The sequence below is a fragment of the Kogia breviceps genome, chromosome 6, assembly GCF_026419965.1.
Source record: "Kogia breviceps isolate mKogBre1 chromosome 6, mKogBre1 haplotype 1, whole genome shotgun sequence".
NCBI classification, from domain to species: Eukaryota; Metazoa; Chordata; class Mammalia; order Artiodactyla; family Physeteridae; genus Kogia; species Kogia breviceps.
The window spans coordinates 73,424,463-73,444,523 of NC_081315.1; the positions used below are offsets into that span (position 1 = coordinate 73,424,463).

The 20,061-nt window shown below is 38.0% G+C and overlaps 1 protein-coding gene across 5 annotated transcripts in view; it reads right to left on the bottom strand.

Annotated features, from left to right (window-relative positions):
* The window catches only part of CORIN (corin, serine peptidase), a 278,076-nt gene that overhangs the window by 40,162 nt on the left and 217,853 nt on the right, over positions 1 to 20,061 (bottom strand). For all 5 annotated transcript variants that reach the window (XM_067036047.1, XM_059067269.2, XM_067036046.1 and 2 more), the window contains exons 14-16: positions 18,788 to 18,901; positions 16,601 to 16,711; positions 15,367 to 15,496 (exon numbers count right to left, since the gene is read on the bottom strand). In XM_067036047.1, coding sequence (XP_066892148.1) covers positions 15,367 to 15,496; positions 16,601 to 16,711; positions 18,788 to 18,901 — 355 coding nt within the window. The remainder of the gene's footprint in view (positions 1 to 15,366; positions 15,497 to 16,600; positions 16,712 to 18,787; positions 18,902 to 20,061) is intronic.

Genomic DNA, 20,061 nt, shown 5'->3' on the forward strand with positions numbered 1-20,061 from the left:
CTAAAAGTATCCTGAAGCAATAAAGATCCACACTGTTACAGCTATTTTCATCATTCTCTCTGCTGACATGTATTTGAACTTTGTGAGGTGTTGGAATTCTAACATATACGATGTAAAAGTTCCAATACCTAAAAAACAAGAGTAACTTTAGGCAGGGATCAAAAGTAAAATAAAATTTATCTGCCTTGAGTAATTTTTCCTTCACTTTTCTTGCCCAATGCATTCCTGCAATAAAGCAAGACCTTAAAATAAATAATAAGTAAAGAGAATCAATGGCCATTTAGTGTCTGTTCAGACAGTATAAAATTGTAAGTGGAATTTTTTCAACATACTGCAGAATCTTTATGTGCTAACAATTCGGAAGGTCTCTAGAAAGTAGAGACAGGAGTTAGACAACATCATTTTGCTGTTTACCTATATTCTCACTCAAACTCCACCAGTACTTTCCTGTCAGTGTCTCATTCAATCATCAAATAAATACGCTTGTACCCAAGATGTACCCAAGATTTAAAACCTTAGGTTTCAAAAGTGTTTGCGTTTTTGTGTAAAATATCCTATTCCTCATGAAATAATTGGTTCACTTGGGCAATCCATATTTGAAGAAAATCTTTTGGATTTTTATCACCTGATGCTATTAAGGGTAGAAGAGGTAGAGGAATTCATTTTAGAGGAGGAATGAGGGCTCCTTCTGAACATGGAAGTAGGAGAGAAGGAAGCAGGTACTTAGTTGGATTTGGAGATGGGGAGAGAATTCAAGAGAATTCATCAAGAGAATTCAAATCAGACAATCTGATAGTCTTTTCTTTTCAAGTACGAGGGGGGCTCCTCGAATGAAGGTGGGGTGGTGGTGGCAGGGGTGCATGACGGTGAGGGAAGTGGCGTGTATATGAAATTGTTCCCTGGTGGAAGTATTTGGAGAAACACATCAAAGATAACTTAAAAAGCACGGCAAGCAGTGCTGAGGATTCAAATGAACCTGGAAATCTTGAAGTTGTAGTAGCATCAAGTCTGTGAGCCTAGTGACACTCTTTTTTTGATAATGGAATGCCAATATTTTATAAAAAGGGGGGGCACAGGTAGGGAAGAAAAGTTCGGTTCAGTGGCATTGAAAGAAAAGTTATCACTTCCCCTGGTTATCGATTATTTTAAAACTACTGTCATTACAGAATAGAAAATGAAAGAAACAAAACCCTCCCCAAATCCAGTTATTTTATAAAGAATAATACCCTCTAAAGAGAAGACCTGAGGATAGAATAAGAACCAAAGATTAAAAACAAAACAGAGTCCTTAATCATGGATGAATTCTAATCATTTGATTTAAAAACAAATGGCATAAACCCTGCCCATGCTTTAAGAAGCATCGCACAAGCTTTAATTTTAGAAACTTGAATGAACTGTTTTATGTTTGAAGATGTCACAAAACCTACTGCAAAATGAGAATTCTTTCCTTCACCAAAATGAGGCTCTGGCTTTTCAGTAATCCCAGAAGTGCTGTATGCAGAGGCACAGTGGGATGGAAAATACAAAAATCAGAGGCCACACACACCACTCATGGTGTTTCTCTTGATACCCTCATCCTGAGAATTCCTTTCTGCAACAGAACAATCTGTGGCCTCCTAAATCCAGGCATTTTACTCGCAAAAAGCCAAAGGAATATCGGCTTCAGATTTGTTATTTAATGAAATCATTCTTTAGGCAGATATTCACAGGACAACAGGGACTTGCATGGGGACAAGTCAGCACAGGATTTGCACTGATGCTAGATAGGAAAATCATTGCAAAGGACGCTTCAGTCTTTCAACTCGAGAGTTCCCTTCAGTCACCTCAAGGGATGTTTTTGCATTTCGTTCATTAACCTCCAACAAGAAAGGCAATTTAGCCTGAATCTCTCAGTTACACCAAGCGGAAAATCTAAGAAATTCATCATCAACAAGAAGGGAGTATCATTACAAAAGTTAGTTTCCCATGAAATTCTTAAACCCTAGCATGCTTCTCATGCACAAAAATAAATCTTTCAGCCCTAGAAATGTCATCCTATGGCCCATTAAAAAAATATCAGTGAATCCATATGTTGGCTTCTGCCATTATACAGAATCTGAGCATCTGTGTGATTTCATCTTTTATTTTTTTCTTTAAATAATTTTTAAAATCATGAAAGTAATACTTATACATGGAAAAAACCCAAACATTATACAATGAAAAAATATCCTTCCCATCCAACATGTGTAAAAACCATCACTGTAAATAGCATTTGAGTATTCTTGCCAAGCTTTTTCTATAGTCCTCGTACATACATCCCTCTTGTTTTAGTCTATACACATTGTTCTGTGTGATGATGTTTTCATTTAATGATTTATCTTGGAAGTTTTTGCATAATAATAGCTAGATAATAATAACAATGATATTATTATTATTAACTAATAACTATTTTCTGTAGGGCAAGCACTAAAAGATTAGTAACTTGTTTTATATTATTTAATCCTCTCAACCACTTTGTGAAGTACGCTTTATTATTATTCCCCATTTTGGAGATGAAAAAATTGAGGCAAAGCGAGAATAAGTAATTTTCCCAAGGTCACACAGCTCTGGTATTGAGTCCCTTTGGTCTGACATCAGAGTACCACTTCTAACACTATGAACACTATGCAGCTCTCTTCTATTAAGGGCACACACCATGTTCTCTCCATAGCTGCAAAGTGTTCCATTATATGGATGTACATTTACTTTACCAATCCACTATTGAGGCTGTTTCCAATTTCTGGCTATAACAAAAAAGCAGCAGTTAACACTCTTAACCATTCACCTTTGCTTACATGCACACATGTGACTTGAGAATAAATTCCTAGAAATAAAATTATTGAATCAAAATGTAAATTTTTTATGAATTTTCCCTTCAAAGAGTAATGTCAATTTACAAACTTATCAAGAGTAGTTTTGTCTCTACTTTTAAATATTTATAACTATGTACATAATGTAAGTCATGCTATTAAAACGTATCTGGAACTTAACTGCTCAAATTTTGTTTAACAGTTGGTGATGCATTTGACTTATCTTTTTCCATATTATATCAACAGACAAATCCTGCTGAGTAGAGAGCAAAAGAGTAAAAAAGCATCTTGCTAGTGAAGAAGCATCAAAGTCACTGTATCCTAAGGGAGTCTGAGCAGGGAATGCAGTCAGACCCAAATGCTTCTAGAGCAGCTATGAAGTCATATACAGAGAAGGAAATGTAAGCAACAATCTACTCCAATGCCCTCTTTTGACAGTGCGAGAAAACTAAGACATAGACCCATCACAAACATTTGAGGGGCCCAGAGTGAGAGTATAAATGGAGGCCCATATACTATATGTCTACATATTTAGATATTACAAATCAAGTTAACAAGCTGTTAAAGAAAACATATTCTATCTTCCCATCTGGATCAACATATCTTTTAGGTTCAAATATAGAATTCTTGGACTCCTTGGAACAGTGGTTTTCAAACCTTAGCATTCATTAGAATCAACTGGAGGACCGGTTACAACAAAGATTGTTGGCCCCATACCCAGGTTTCCAGGTCTGATAAGTCTGAGATGGGGCCCTCAATTTGCCTATCTAACAAGATGTCAGGTGATACAGATGATGTGGTCTGGGACCACACTTTGAAAACAGTTCACCGGGCTCCAGGTGGGCATACCTCTGGTGGGCAGATTCTTTGCCCCATGAGGTGAGGCACAGCTAAGAAGAAAGACCAGAGTGGTCCCTCTAAATCAGGGTTTCTCACCTTTGGCACTACTGACATTTTATGCCAGATAATTATTTGCTATGCGGGGCTGTCCTGGGCACTGTAGGATATTCAGCATCACACCTGGCTTCCATACACAAAATACTAGTATCACCACACCACTTCTGGACTGACAATCAAAAAGGTCTACAGACATTTCCTAAAGTCCCCTCAGGGCAAAGACACTGCTGGTTGAGTTCTGGGGTCCAGGGCAAGGCCCCTCTGCTCTGGGTCTAAAAGCAGTACTGCACAAAGAAGCAAGAGAATTTCGCTCAAATCTGCTTCTTGAAATGTGTGGCCGTAAGACACATACAAAAAATGTATAATTCCCCCATACCCACTGAAATGAGAAAATAGAACATATCTAGAATTCTGAAACACCCTGATATTTTGAAAGGAAGTCTACTTTTTTTTTTTTTTTTTTTTTTTTGGCGGTACGTGGGCCTCTCACTACTGTGGCCTCTCCTGTTGCGGAGCACAGGCTCCGGACGCGCAGGCTCAGCGGCCATGGCTCACGGGCCCAGCTGCTCTGCAGCATGTGGGCTCTTCCTGGACTGGGGCACGAACCCGTGTCCCCTGCATCGGCAGGCGGACTCGCAACCATTGCGCCACCAGGAAAGCCTGGAAGTCTATATTTTAAGGCTTAGGTGAACAATCAGATCTCTAGACAACTTGGCTTATTCTTATCTCACTCTCAGGTCACTTGGTGTTGAGTAACGAGGCATTTCATGCTTGTATTATAATTACGTGGGGGCTGCTTACCTAAAAAATGAAAGCACAAATACCACAAAGCAAAGGGCTTCTTTACTTTTGTCAGCAAGACAGTAGTGCAGGACTTACCTAGATATGCCACACATTCCAGTGGAAGGACCAGGTCTGTTCTATGGCATCTATTGCTTGGGAAAGTCATGAGTCCTCAACCTCAGTACTGATGGTTAGTCTTGGAATACAAATGCCTTGTGTAGTGGATACATTATTTGCAATTCTAAATATCCTCCTCAGAACTTGGAACCTTTCTGTTAAACATTTCGTATCTGATTTCAAAAATCTTATCTTAAACCCTGTCACGTTATTGTCTCTGGTTCCTATAGTTTAGACATGTTAATATTAAAAGCTAGTTAAATTATTTTGCCAGGTAGAAGGAAGACCTAGAAATATTGACAGAAAGGCATCATAGGTTGCAAACAAACACAAGTGAACATGACCATGGAATCGTTTGTCTGGTTAGATAGCTCAGCTTACACTTTATACAGCAAAACTCCCGTCAACAGAAATGTTTCAAAGAAGAGCATAATGTCTGAGTTTATTTTTCCAGTAAAATAAGTATTTAAAAATACTTTTTAATTGTAATCTTAACTGAAAATATATAATTTTATTCATTTATCTACCTCAAAGGTGGAGTATAATAACTGTATTAGACCATGATTTACAGGTACAAGTGACAAAAACTATCTCAAAGAAAAGAGAAGTTATAGATTATAAAATTAAATTATAGACTATTCATATTTCATTAAAAAATCAATGACATAATCCATTTCTAACATACAATAAATTGAAAACTATAGCTATTAAATACATATTCTCATTCTCATATAAATTAGAAAATAAAACTAATAAAGCACTATTTAAAATAAACATTTCATTAAAGATATAAAAAAATTAATCAATCATAAAATTAAAATGTCATTTGATCATTTACAGGATTTCAATCTTATATTATAAAACAAACTCAATAAATGGTGTTAGGTTGTAAGTATATTTTTGAGTAATAAGTATATACCTCTTTCAGAATCTACAGTAGTCCAAGTATTTCCTTCTGGCTATTTTATCTTCAAAAAAAGATCCCATTTCTTTTTTGATAACTTGGAGGAAAACTTTGGGGACATGTTTTTTTTTTTAATTTTTAAGAGACAGAGACAACATTGTCTTGAAAGAAACTTACTTAGTTGTTTAGAAAATGTTTCCTGTTTGTCTTTACCTTCTTTTAGCTCATCAGTGTAAAACTAAAGATTACCAGTTTCAATTACAATATGCCATTTTTTATTCCACTAGTTCAGAAAATCTTGGAACCAAGGTAGAATTTATTTTTCTAATAGAAGCTTTGCTTCGTCCGTTGCTCTTTTCTTCCTCATCTTGATATTATAGGCATAGAGAAAGTGCACCTTTATTCAATTCAAACTTTTAAGGCAAAATATGACTCTCTGGGTACATTACAAAATAAAATAATTCAAACTTCAGGGCTTTAAAAAATATTCAGTTAACAGTATTACACCACCAACAACAACAAAAACTATCATTTTAGTACCTAAAATAGTGCCCGAATATCTGAATATCAAAAAGAAGAAATGTAATCAGTCACTAAAGGGATGTGGATGGTCTTCAGGATGGCTGGTGCTTGGGGACCAGGCACCTTCACAACTCTCCATCTCTCATCTCCACTTCCTTCAGTGGGAGGGAGGAGGACGAGGTGGGAGGGTGGCTTTAATGACCTCCAAGTGACTTTTCCACAAGCCAGGGGACAGGCTGTCTGCAGCTCTAAACTCAAATCCTTCATCTTTGTGACCAAAAAGGAAAGACGTCTTCTCTCCCCAGTCCACTTAAAACAAATCTTATTGAAAAACTTTAAGTATCACAAAACCAGTCACTGTAGCCCAGGAGTGAGGTCTTTTAATTAGTCCAGCTTGGGTGAGGTATTACGTACCCCTCTACCAATCACTGAGGCCAAGAAAAGTGGGTCATGTACAATGATGGCAGCCCCCTTTTGGATCCCAAGGATAGAATGGGAAGTGAAGCAAGTCCCAAAATGAAGGGATGCAGGTCCCAAAGGAAAAGGAGGGAGTCAGAGAAGCAACACAATAAATGTCTGCTACAAGTGACTTTACTTGAAATTTTTTAGTTCAAAAGATTATTATGCCTCAGAGTCAAGATCTACATGTTCTTCTGTTATCTTTTGGAAGATGTAGGAAGAGTACAAGATTGGGTAGATATTAGACTTATGTTCATGAATGACACAATGGGTTAATTAGTGAGTGTTCAGTGAACTCAGTTTACTCATTGCCAAAGGAATATCACCCTGGCAGAATTTAAACAAATGACACAGTCAGATGGACAAGGGTTAAAACTGATGATTAATAAGGTTAATAAGCCGGAATGGAAATGGAGACAACACACTGGTGTTATATCAGATGGAGTCCCTCCCTAAAGGAGTTTTAGTGAGAGGAACAAATTACAAACATGTGAAAAAATAATTTCTGATACCAGTAAGTGCTTTGAAGACAGAGTAAGCAAATAGAGAGTACCTTGGTGAGTGTGAAAGCTGCTCCAACTAGGGTTGTCAAGGAAGACCTTTGTAAATAGTTGATATACAGGCTTAGAGACACGAATGATGAGATGGAGGTGAACCTGTTAGGGTCTAGAATCAGCCTTCCAAACAAAAGGAACTGTGAAGCCAAAGCTCCCGAGATGGGAATGAGTTTACAGCACTGGAATATCAGTAATAAGGTCAATGTGTCTAACATTTAGCGGACAAGTGGAGAGTGCTAGGAGATGGGGTCAGAGAGTGAGGCAGGGGCCAGATTATGCTTTATAGGCCAGAGTAAGAAATTGGATTTTGATTCCAAACTGTAAAAATAAAATGAAAAGACCAGTGGAGTTGGCATTTAGATAATATCATTACTATCAGTCCTGTCTTGGGGGTAAAAAGCACGCTAAATTGCAGTAGGTTTCAAGGAAAACATGAAGAAGTTAAGTCATCACCAGGAGTCTCTGGCGTAGTTCCAAAAGGGAGATGCTGCTATATAAGGACTACTAACAGAAATAACACAGGTCTTTCTGGTTAATTTCTGATGGATTCTCAAGTTGTAAATCATGTTCTTACTTACCTAGGACCCATTCATATTCCCGCCAATGGCAATGCACTATGATGACTAGAGAATCTGATGCCCCCAAAGACTTTACAGAGATTGAGTCTTCCCCATTCCAGGACCTTCTTGCTCACAATTAGCCTCAATATTTTTGGTGGAAAGGTGTGTTTTGACAATTCTGGAGAACTCATGGAAACCATCTTTGATTTTATAAATCCTGATGTGAATCTATTTTTTAATGGTGAACATTTTTTATCACAAAATGGAATGTAAGAAAGTTAAAAAAATGTGCTTAATCCAGGATCTAGCATAGTTTTATTCCAGTTTAATAACGGTGAATTTCCCTACCCCACTGAGAAGTTTCCATTTACTTTCATAAATTATTCATTAACCCAACTGACACAGTTTGAGATTCAGTTTGCTAACAAATGATCCAAATTCTTGGCAGAGCTTGCTGGTAGTGATCATGTGGAAATGCTCTTAGGACCACTGGTAGACTCACCTTTCTCTTGCTTATGAAAGCCTCATACCTAGTGGTCTCATGGAAGACCTTAAAAAATATTTCCTCTTCCTTTAGGATATAGCACTTTTTCAGGAAAATTCTTCTTCTTTCTTACCTCAGAACAGCATGTTCCAGAGAATTCTACACTCAGACATTGGACTTTATGATTTTCTTCTCATCCAGGCACTCATTTAACTAGCAGCTTCTTGGGAATGTGTTAAGAAATTAATTTCCCATGCCCAAACCACATGTCTGCCAGAGAAGCTATGAAGCTGCATGTGAAAGAAAATAACACTTCGTGGATTTGCTTCAGCTGACGTCTACTTAGAATACGACAAGCATGTACTGATTACTATATGACTTTTCAAAAAATGAAAAACACTTAGATCATGGGCCTGCATGATGAATTTCCACCACCACCACCTCCTCACTGCTATCCACTTAAAAATCCTACAACAATAAGATCACAAGGTGATATTAAGATCTGCCACAAAACACCTATATAAAGCAATACTAAATGGGGTTTACATTTAAGAAGCTGTTTGGTCACATCAGTCATGGCATTTTTCCTGAAGAACTGGGTGCCATAGGGGATCTACTCCTAGTCTCCAAGAGATCTCTTCCACTTGCTTGGACTTACATCCTAGCTCTGTATTTTTCTGTGACTTAGCTAAGTTCCTTGGCCTCTCTAATCCTCAGTTTCCTCGTACATAAAGTAGAAATAACAATACTACTTGTCTTATAGGATTACAATGTGGATAAACTGAGATAATACTTAATCAAGTACTCAGAACAGCTTGGCACATAATTAAGGTTGGCCATTATTATTCTATGTAACCTATTCTGGGAAATAAATGAAGAATCAAAAAATATACAAATGATACACAGCATTGTAGAATTAAGAGGAATATTGTGTAGTACTGATTTTTAAGTGCCACAGGAAATTCAGGGGCAAAAGAGGTCAAGGAGATGAGAAAGTCTTCGCAGAAGTCATGAGCCTTGAGTGAGGCCCTGAAGAATTTGGATAGGGAATGTAAAAACAATGCATCTATGGACACAGAGGCAGAAGCAGGAAGGAATGTGTCTACAGGGCACAGATAAAAGACCAGACATTACAGAAAGAGAGGAGAACGTACAAGGATATGAAGTTGAAGAAAGATGAGCTAGTTTACGGTGGGCCTGCCAGTTGGGAAACTTATTTGGTTAAAAAAAAATGTCAAATGAAAAAAGACCTTTGACAGAAAATGATTTATTTCTGCCTTAGTCCATTCAGGCCTCTATAACAAATCACCATAGACTGGGTGGCTTATAAACAACAGGGACTTATTTCCCATAGTTCCAGAGGTTGGAAGTCCAAGGTCAAGGTAATAGTAGATTTGGTGTCTGGTGAAGGCCCGTTTCCTCAGTCACAGACAGCTATCTTCTTGCTATGTCATCACATGATGAAAGGTGAGAGGAAACTCTGTGTGTGGTCTCTTGTATAAGTTACTAATCCCATTCTTGAGGGCTCCATTCTCACATCCCAATCACCTCTTAAAGGCCCCGCTGCTTAATACCTTCACACTGGGGGGTTAGGATTTCACATATGAATTTTGGGGGGACATGAACACTCAGTCTATAGCAATCGAACATGATGTTCGTATTACAGCAGGTAGGGCTCTATTAGAAATTCAGTCATGGGATAGTGAGAGCTTTTAGGGAAATGGAGGGACCAAAGATCTCCTAGCCCTATTTCCTTCACCAGTCACTGCTCATCCTTCTTTGCTTCTCTTTTTGGCAAAATTTCCCCAAAGAGTTCTACACTTACTGTCTTTTCTCTCTTCCTACTATCTCTTAGGTGTTTGCCCCCTCACTCTACTGAAACTGCTCACATCAATGACATGCACGTTGCTGAAACTAAATCATTTTTAGTCCTCATTTTACTTCTCAGCAGCATTTGATAGAACTGACCCTCACTTCTTCCTTTATATGCTTTCTTCAATTGTCTTTCAGGATACCACATACTCCTACTGCACTAGTTGTTCTTTTTCATCTCCTTTGGCTTGCTGCTTCTCTTCTCTGATCCCCTTAATGTTAGGGCTCAGTCCTTGATCTTCTTATCTTCTCTCTATATATTCCCTCTCTTGGTCACCCAGATCAAAAAATGAACAATATCATTTTTGAATACATTGAATGCAGACCACCAAAAATATGAACAAGTGTTGGTGAGGAGATGGAGAAATTGGAACTCTCATGCATTGCTGGTAGAGTATAAAGTGGTGTGGCCTCTTTGGAAAACAGTTTAGCAGTCATTCAAAAAGTTAAACATAGAGTTACCACTTGACCCAGTAATTCTAGTCTTAAGTATACAACCAAGAGAAATGAAAACACATGTTCACACAAAAACCTGTACATGAATGTTCATAGCAGCATTATTCATAAGAGCTAAAAAGTGGAAACAACCAAAATGGCCATCAAATGATGAATGGATAATCAAAATGTGGCTCTATCTAACAACAGAAAATTATTCAGCCATAAACAGGAATGGCGTACTGATACATAGTACAACATGGATGAACCTTAAAAGCATTTTACTAAGTGAAAGAATTCAGACAAAAAATATTTTGCATGATTCTATATGTGAAATGTGCACAATAGGCAAATCTATAGAGACAGAAAGTAAATTAGTATTTTTTAAGGGCTGAAGGGAAGGAGAAATGGAGAGTGACTGCTAATGAGTATAGGGTTTCTTTTTTGAGTGATGAAAATGTTCTGGAATTAGACAGTGATGATGATTACAACTATTTTGTGACCATACTAAAAACAACTGAATTGTACACTTTTAAACAGTGAATTTTATGGTATCTGAATTATATCTTAATTTAAAAAAAAACAACTACAAGTTGTTTTTTAAAACTAGTTGTTTTAAAAAACAACTTCATGGGCTAGACTGACTACTACAGAGGACTGAATCTGTCTCCAAGCATCATGGAAGTCAATCAATAAGGAAACCATCCTGGATTAAATAGTTCTTACATGACAAATGAAATGTGAAGTTAGAAACTTTGTCCTGGGAGTACATGTTAGGAAAAATTACAATGTAAATCCTTATATCAGGGACTATTAGGTAATATAATAGATACTGTCTTTGCGGTTTTGCCCAAGACACAGAAACATTCTTTGGAAGGATGTTTCTTCTGTTGACAAACTCTAAAAGATTAGGACATAAAATAAAATTGCAACTTACTCTACAAAGGAATTTTTGCCAAAATAGTACAGCCTATTTTCAGATGATCTAACGTTTATAGAGATAAGCTTATGAGGCCAAGAGACACAGAGAATCACATTCCCTTAGACCAACTTCCTCAAATACCAGATGTCTCAACTGAGCATTTGGCAAGTATTAGAGGGCAGTCTAAATTCTGATTTGTACTGTTGATTAAATACATGTCCATATGTTTCTGATACTGGACACGCAGGTAGCAAAGTCAATATACTGTCATGAGAATTTAGGGGCTTGATTTATACCCCTGTCTAATCAAATAGTCATCATATTTCCAGCTGGGGTGAACTCTAGAGATACCTGCAGATGGGAGTAAAATGTTTTCAGATTCAGAAAAGAACTCTGAATCCTCTCATTTGGACAAGCACTTAGTTGAGAGCCTAGCATTTCTGCTGTTAGACATGGAAAGCATGATTTAGGTCTGAAAAACTCTAAGTGCAGGTGTTTTTAATCAACTGCTTCTATCGTGAAAGCATCTCAGTAAAATCCCTGCAAAACACGTAATTTGGTGTAGATCTGCATTTAAAACAAACTAGCTCCAAAATATACCCTCTGAAGTAGCTGAGTGATCTATTTGGAGTTAAGGTATGTTCGTTTTGGATACTATACCACAGTGCTTTTCTCTTAAATGTTTACTGAATGAATGATTTAATGAATTTATATTATAGTATCAAGCAAGATAATATGTCTTCCCCACCATGTTATAAGCTCTTTGATGATGTTATTCACCTGTGCATCCTCCACACAGTGCCTACTCCTGTACAAGACCCACAAGCTGATGCTCAAAAAACAAGGAGGAAGATACTGAATAGAATTAGTTGGGGTTTTTTTTTAAACTTCAAGTTTTGGATGCAGAGTATGTTTGACAGCATCAAGGCAGGCCCATGGAGTGGATACTCCACTCCAGAAGCTAAAAGAGGACAACTCATCCGTCTCCCCTCCCTCTGGCAGCTGGAGTGTAGGTCAATGTCTAGCCATGGCCAAACAGACCCTCCTATTAGGGACTTTGAATGTGGAAGAAATGACTCAAAGGTGCAGGGTTACTTAGAGTTACTTTGAAGCACCAGTGGCAGAACTGTGAGTCTGCAGCATAGCAGCTGGTCTCCAGGGACAGTGGTGACAGCAGCTTCCTAAGCATCCCATTGCCACAGCAGGAATTTGGCCTCGTCTAGCCCATTTTCTGTGTTCCTGCCCCAGCCTGGCTCTCCAGATTTCTGTCAATTCATGAGCCACCCACATAAACTGAAGAGTAAACTTGCAGGCAATCCAAAAGTACAAAAACACTAAGGTTACCTTTTGTACTCATTTACTTAGAAGGTGAATCACTTCTTACCCATTAACTCGATCAAATAACAGTTATGGTTTTCCAACCATGCTGCTTTCTCAAATTTTCCTAGCCCTCCTATGAAATAAAGTCAGTTTTAAAAAATCTAAACATCTATCTTAGATTTTAAATATCTAAGATATTGCAATGACATTTTCCCACTATGTTAAGGAAATGGAGCAAAGAGATTTTTTTTAAAATCCAATATGCACACAGTAGCCAAAGGTAGAGACCACTGAAATGGAGGAATTCATCAATGGATGAATAAATTTAAAAATATGGTGTATCCACACAATGGAATATTATTCAGCCATAAGCAGAAGTAAAGTACTGATACATGGATGCATGAAAACATTATGCTTAGTGAACTAAGTCAGATAATGGTGATGGTTGCACAACATTATGAATATACTAAATGCCACTGAATTGTACACTTTAAAATAGTTAAAATGGTGAGTTTTATGTCATGCATTTTACCACAATAAAAAATTTAAGTCCAATATTCAAAAAATTAGAAGAATTAAAAAGTAGAATATTTTAAACATGATCCATTCCATTTGCAACAGAACAAGGTGGCTTGTCAAAAGAATTTTCTGGTTATAAAATCTTTGCAGTTCCGATGCTCCTTCAGAACTCTCAGTGGAGTTATCTGCCATTACATAATCAAGTTTTCTTATTAAGAAATAACCTTGTTGGGAATGTAAATTGATACAGCCACTATGGAGAACAGTATGGAGGTTCCTTAAAAAACTACAAATAGAACTACCATACGACCCAGCAATCCCACTACTGGGCATATACCCTGAGAAAACCATAATTCAAAAAGAGTCATGTACCACAGTGTTCATTGCAGCCCTATTTACAATAGCCGGGACGTGGAAGCAACCTAAGTGTCCATCGACAGATGAATGGATAAAGAAGATGTGGCACATATATACAATGTAATATTATTCAGCCATAAAAAGAAATAAGATTAGTTATTTGTAGTGAGGTGGATGTACCTAGAGACTGTCATACAGAGTGAAGTAAGTCAGAAAGAGAAAAACAAATACCTTATGCTAACATATATATATGGAATCTAAAAAAAAAATTGGTTCTGATGAACCTAGGGGCAGGACAGGAATAAAGATGCAGACGTAGAGAATGGACTTGAGGAGGGGAACACAGGGAGGGGGAAGGGTAAGCTGGGACGAAGTGCGAGAGTGGCATGGACATATGTACACTACCAAACGTAAGATAGATAGCTAGTGGGAAGCAGCCGCATAGCACAGGGAGATCAGCTCGGTGCTTTGTGTCCACCTAGAGGGGTGGGACAGGGAGGGTGGGAGGGAGGGAGACGCAAGAGGGAGGAGATATGGGGATATCTGTATATGTATAGCTGATTCACTTTGTTATAAAGCAGAAACTAACACACCATTGTAAAGCAATTATAGTCCAATAAAGATGTTAAAAAATATATAATAAATTTAAAAAATAGAGTGAGATGCAAAAAAAAAAAAGAAATAACCTTGTGTCTGGTGAGAGGAAAGCAAAGCTCCTTCAATAAGCTTTTAATTTATCTCTGATCACAGTCATATCCCCTTTCATTTAAACACAATAAGGAAGTGGTGAAAATAAAGTATAATTTAACCGATCTTGGCAAATATAATTTTTCCACTCTGGCAAAGTTTAAAACTCTCTTATATCATCAGTTCCTCAATTTTCCAAAGATGTGGGACTTTACATGGGAAAAATGGGCTGAAGAGGCCGGTATTTACGTAATTCTTCAAACTGGGATAACAAAAATGTGCTGCCGTTTGCTATCCCATAATTGGATGGCTCATTACTGTAAAATTATTTCAAGTTTGCTCAGTGGAATCCTGGGAAGTGACATTTACTCAACTTTTTATTCTAGAATTTTATAAATCCTTTATCTTTCATTTCCATCATTTCTATAATTCCCCCAAATCTCACATCCATCATTGGTAAAAGAAAAAAATATATGTGTATGTTTGTGTTTATATGTATAAACACACACACACTCACATATATATATTCTAAGACCTTTCAATGATTGTTTTCCAACCCCAACAGAACTAGAAAAGAAAACCCTGCCCCAAGAATCCAACTTTAAAAGTATTGATTTCAGTGTGTTTGTATCAAAGCCAGAGTGAGTGGCTTTTCATTGTAAGAAGCAAAAATGGTGAACTCTTTCTTAATTTACATTGCCTACATCACACAGGGTAAATTGAAATACCAGCAAGTTCAAGTTCCATTTCTCAACTTACTAAAAAGATTTGTGTTGCTTAAAAAGGAATTTTCAATAACCTCTTGGGGGGCGGGAAATCTCAAGATTTTCCCATCCAGTTTCCTCAGAGGAAACCATCTTAATGCTTTTATAAGTAATAAAAGCATTTCATTTCAGAAGTCCTTAAAATACAATGACTTCATTTACTTTTAGAGGCTTTAGCAAAGGAGGTTTTCAGAAACCCGCACTCTTGAGAGCAGGTGCCTGTAATCAAATACAGTCCTCTCACCTGATCCATTTCCCATGCTTTGGAGGGCTAGGTTTGAGAGAACTAACTCACTCTGCATTCATAAGGAAGATATTATTGCCAAGTTCCGTGAAGCCATCTGAGAAATTCATCAGGGCTACAAACTACTGACCTTACCCTAAACCCATCTGCTTGCAGGCCAGCTGACTCAACGTCTCCTGCCAGCCATCCGCACACACGTGGTGTTCCGTGGCAGATCTGTGAGCGGTCAGGAATGACGAGGAGTTCACATTTGCAGAGAGGGTCACTGAGGGGAAAAAAGGGGGGGAACCTTAATTTAAAACATTTCTTCTCATGACACCGAATGAGAACATGCTTTTGCTTTACTTGCAGACATTCATTTTTATTTCTTTTAGCTAAGAACCATTTGGTAAGTTCTTACCCTGTGCCAATCACTGATTGCCGTGTGGCAGGGGATGGAAAAATGAATTAGATGTGTTCTCTGCCCTCCAAGAACTAGAGGCTCTGGTGAAAGAGACAGGCAGTTCTTAACTTTTCATTATGAGTTACAAGACGGCCACAGGCAGGTCCCATTCCCATGAGTTTACCCAAGGACTTGCATAGTTAGAAGGAGCTAGTGGTAACTTCATTCAAATCATTTCCTTTCAAGAAAGCGTGTGAGAACGCAAGTGTGTGAGAGGGATGTTAATTTTGGATTAATTTGGCATATGCACTAATTCCTCTTTTATCAAAGAGCATCCTCTGTACTTCATACACCATAGATTGTTTGTGGAAACACTGCACAATTAATGACAATATACATCATAACCGTGATTTGGCCAGATGATGCAAAGGACTGAAATAAGAGCCAAGGGAATGGAAAGTGGGATGAGTGCGGGACGATAGAATGAACCAAACTCAAGATTATACACTGCAACATTGGGATACTGGTAAGAGATGCCTTTAAGTCCTGTCCATGTAAGGGAGTAGATAGAAGTCTCATCTGGATCTGGAGTGAGAATACAGGGAAGATGGAAGACCACTTCAGTATCCTCTTCCAGGAGGTGTCAATGATACAAGAATGACTGACTATTGCTAATTTATTATGGGTGATAATAAAGAGTTTTTAAAAAATTATATTCAAATGAAAAGTTATATCGTCAAAACAATTTGAACGCAAATATCTTTACATATAAGACAGACATTTCAAACAGAGAAGTAACTTGTGGGGAAGAGTTATTTCTGTGAGTTGGAAATAACATGTACAAATCACCACTGGCAGCTTTTATAGTAGTAAAGCAGAATAGATGAACTTAGTTAGTAAGACCTGTGAAACCAGTTAGGATTCATTTAGCTTAAATGGCTGCCAGGCATCAGAGCACAGAGCAGATGGCAGAAACCAGCAGCTTACCACAGTCCCATTCGTCGGAACTGTCTATGCAGTCGGCTTCGCCGTCACACCACCGGTCACGTGACACACACTCGTGGTTGGCACATTCTAGCTCATCGTCTTGGCAAAATGCTGGCAAGGGAACAAGAAGTGAGGAGACAAACATTTTAGGAATGAATGTGATTATCACTAACAGGCACATCACGGTGTGCCAGCAGGAGCATCTAAGGAAGACAAGATGTGGTCACCGAGGCCTCCGAACAGGTGTCAAGACCGAAGAGCAGAACCGGTAAAATCTCATTTCGGAGAGGTCCATCCATACAGACAGCAAGCATTTAGACAGAACTACTGTCTCCAAGGGATGAGATTCTCTAGTTCTAACTACAGGACTGAAGAAGTGGTACCCAGAGAAGCAGAAATATAGGGCTAAAATCTGAAGTGGTGGGACCAGGGCGCTGGGCATGAGTGGACTGAGGTCACCCTATAGGATGAAAACCAGCTCTGTCCATATTTATGGGTAATCTTATTTTTTAAAAATCTCTAGTATTAAATGACTCTCAGAGTCACACACTAATCCTCTCTTGGCTTTTTAAAAACGATGGTAAAACTCCTTGATTGCCTACCTAGCATCTATTACTTTTCTTCCTCCCTTTGAAAACATGTATTTATTTTTTATTGGGGTATATAGTTGCTTTACAATATTGTGTTAGTTTCTGCTGTACAACAGAGTGAATCAGCTATGTGTATACCTATATCCCCGCCCTCTTGGACCTTCCTCCCACCCCTCACCCCCCACCCGCCCCCATCCAGGTCACCACAGAGCACCGAGCTGATCTCCCTGTGCTCTACAGCGGGTTCCCGCTAGCTAGCTAATTTACACATGGTAGTGTATATATGTCAATCCCAACCTCCCAATTCATCCTACCCCCTTCGCCATCCCCCGTGTCCTCCTTTTCTAAGGGAACATGAATTTATTCAGGCCCGCACACCAGCCCCTGCTCCATGGCAAGACACTGATTCGTTTAAGCAAGACATGGCATTTTTCTGACTACACTTTTTTTTTCTCTGAGTACAGTTATTAGTCTAGGAGTAAAGATGGGATCCGAGATCAGGGTCTTGGCCTATGGTTTTGTAGGTTGTGCTTTCCAAGGTAGTTCCTGTCCAAACCCTGCTGTCCAGGCCACGTGTCCTAGCCTGAAGGAAACAGCATCTTTTTCTAATTGGTTCTCCCTAAAGATGCTTCTTTTTGCAATTCAGCTGTTTAGGTGGTGTTTTTTGGAATCCACACAAAGATAGCTGACTGCTAGCTGGGACCCAGCTCAAAGTTGGCCAATCTGAGTGAAGCCCTAAGTGATGTTCCAGAGATGAGGGTGAGATTCTCTCTCCTTCCTAGAGGCTATGACCAGGGAAGCATGGCACCCCAGGTGCTCTTGGCAGCCATCTTTGGACCCTGGTAGGAGCCAGCCAGAGGTCAAGCAAATGTAAAGAATCCCAGAAGAGGTGCTGAACTCCTGCATCTGGCCCTACACTTGATTTTTTATATGATAATATAAGGCAAATGCAATACATAGGATAATAAAAGAATAAAATGTCTTCATTGTGTAAGTCTGTTTGAGTTGGGCTTTCTGTTACTAGTAGGTAATGCACCTTAGGAGATTTTTTTCCTGATTCTAAAACTACTGGCCATTCATTCAGAATATGTAGAAAAGATAGAAAAGCACAAAAACTTAATAATTCCACCATTCAGGGATTATAATTGTAAACTTTTTATTATGTCCTTCTGATCTTTTTCTATATATGGTTATATGTACTTTCAAAACTCAGCACAATAGTACACATAATTCTTTATGCTTTGTTTTATTCATCTAATGATATGTAATGAACCCATGAGAAATTAGCCTTCTAATTTAATTTTTAATGTTTGCATTATTTCATTTTATGGTTGTATTTTATGTTCCCCCTAGTTTTGGATATTTGGGGTGGTTTAATCTCTTCTATGTTATAAATCATGCTAGACTAATATCATTATGCATATATTTTACACGTTTGATTGTATTCTTGGCATATATTTTTACAAGTGGAGTTTTAATCAAAAGGTCTGAAAATACAAAAAGCTTTTGATACATATTTTCAAATTTCTCACTTACATTCAAAATGAGAGGTAATTAGTGTTTAAAATAAAATGTCACATTCACAATAAGCACTTACAGCAATTTTTTTCATCCATGTTATCAGGGCAGTCTGGGAACCCATCACATATGACTGTGTGCTTCAAACATTGTTTGTTAGATGGACATTCCCAAAGATCTCTCTCTTTACATCCTGGAGACAGAAGGAAAGGTTATTTGCAATAGATGTGAAGGTGAAAATAACAATGGCTTTGATCAAGCAATGTAAAAAAATTACAATACAAAGGTATGATTTCTTTTTTCTTAACGAGTTTTGACTCCTGTATACCGTGGAAAATGTAATTTTGAAAGAAGAAATGCTTGGTAATCTCCAAACTGCATTATAAATAGTACAGCTCTCCCAGGAGAAGATCAAAAGTGACATATGGGAAATCGGAAAAAAAAAAACCAAGAAAAAGCAACTGTACTTTAACGTTCATCTTTAGCTGTTCCCGGAACATTTGCTTTCTAAGCCAATTTGCCAACACATAAGACTCATCTATAAAATGATGAGTTAACACTTTTAAGCAAATATGCCAAAACCTAGCGATCTAAATGCATATTATCTTAAAATGTAATTTTAATCAATAAATGGCAAGGCCATCTGTGTGTTTAGCAAAAGAGGCTCCTCCTATATGCCAAATATCTGCAAAACTAGCTCAAGAGCCGTTACTGCAGTAACGTAGCCAGAAATCTCAGGTGAGAAACTTCATCAGTTAACATGAGAAAAGAACATAATTTGCCTAAGACCAGGACTATAAGCTTGAACTGTAATTTGCCTATAAAATAACAAGCTCTTACAATGAACTTAATAAATGTCATTTGCTTCACAGGCAGTGCATTTATACATCCGCTAAAACATGCCAAGGGTCTGATGTGTTCTTGTCACTCCAGTTGGATCCATGACCCTCACCAGGCTGTGAGGGGTGAGAAGGAAGAGACCACATGTATTCATCTTTGAGCATCCTGAACCCCCCTACCTGGAACAGCAGCTAGCCCTCATCAGGACCTCGATACACGTGAATCTTAAATGGAACTTCATTTCAGGTAAGGAACGAAAAGTCTCTCGTTCCCAGGAAAAGGTAATTTAGTGTAAGGTGAATGAAACGCCAAGCAGTGATGAAATAAGGGGTTTCTTTAGAGATGCTATTTCTCATCTGATCTGGTACAAATCATTCAGAGAAATGTCATAGATGATTGACTCAGGTTTCTTGGAGTCCCTTATGAGAAAATAATCTGCTTTACAAAAAATTCTCATTGAAAAGTTATCAAAAGAAGTCTCCAGAAGAGAAATTTTTACTATGGGATAAAATT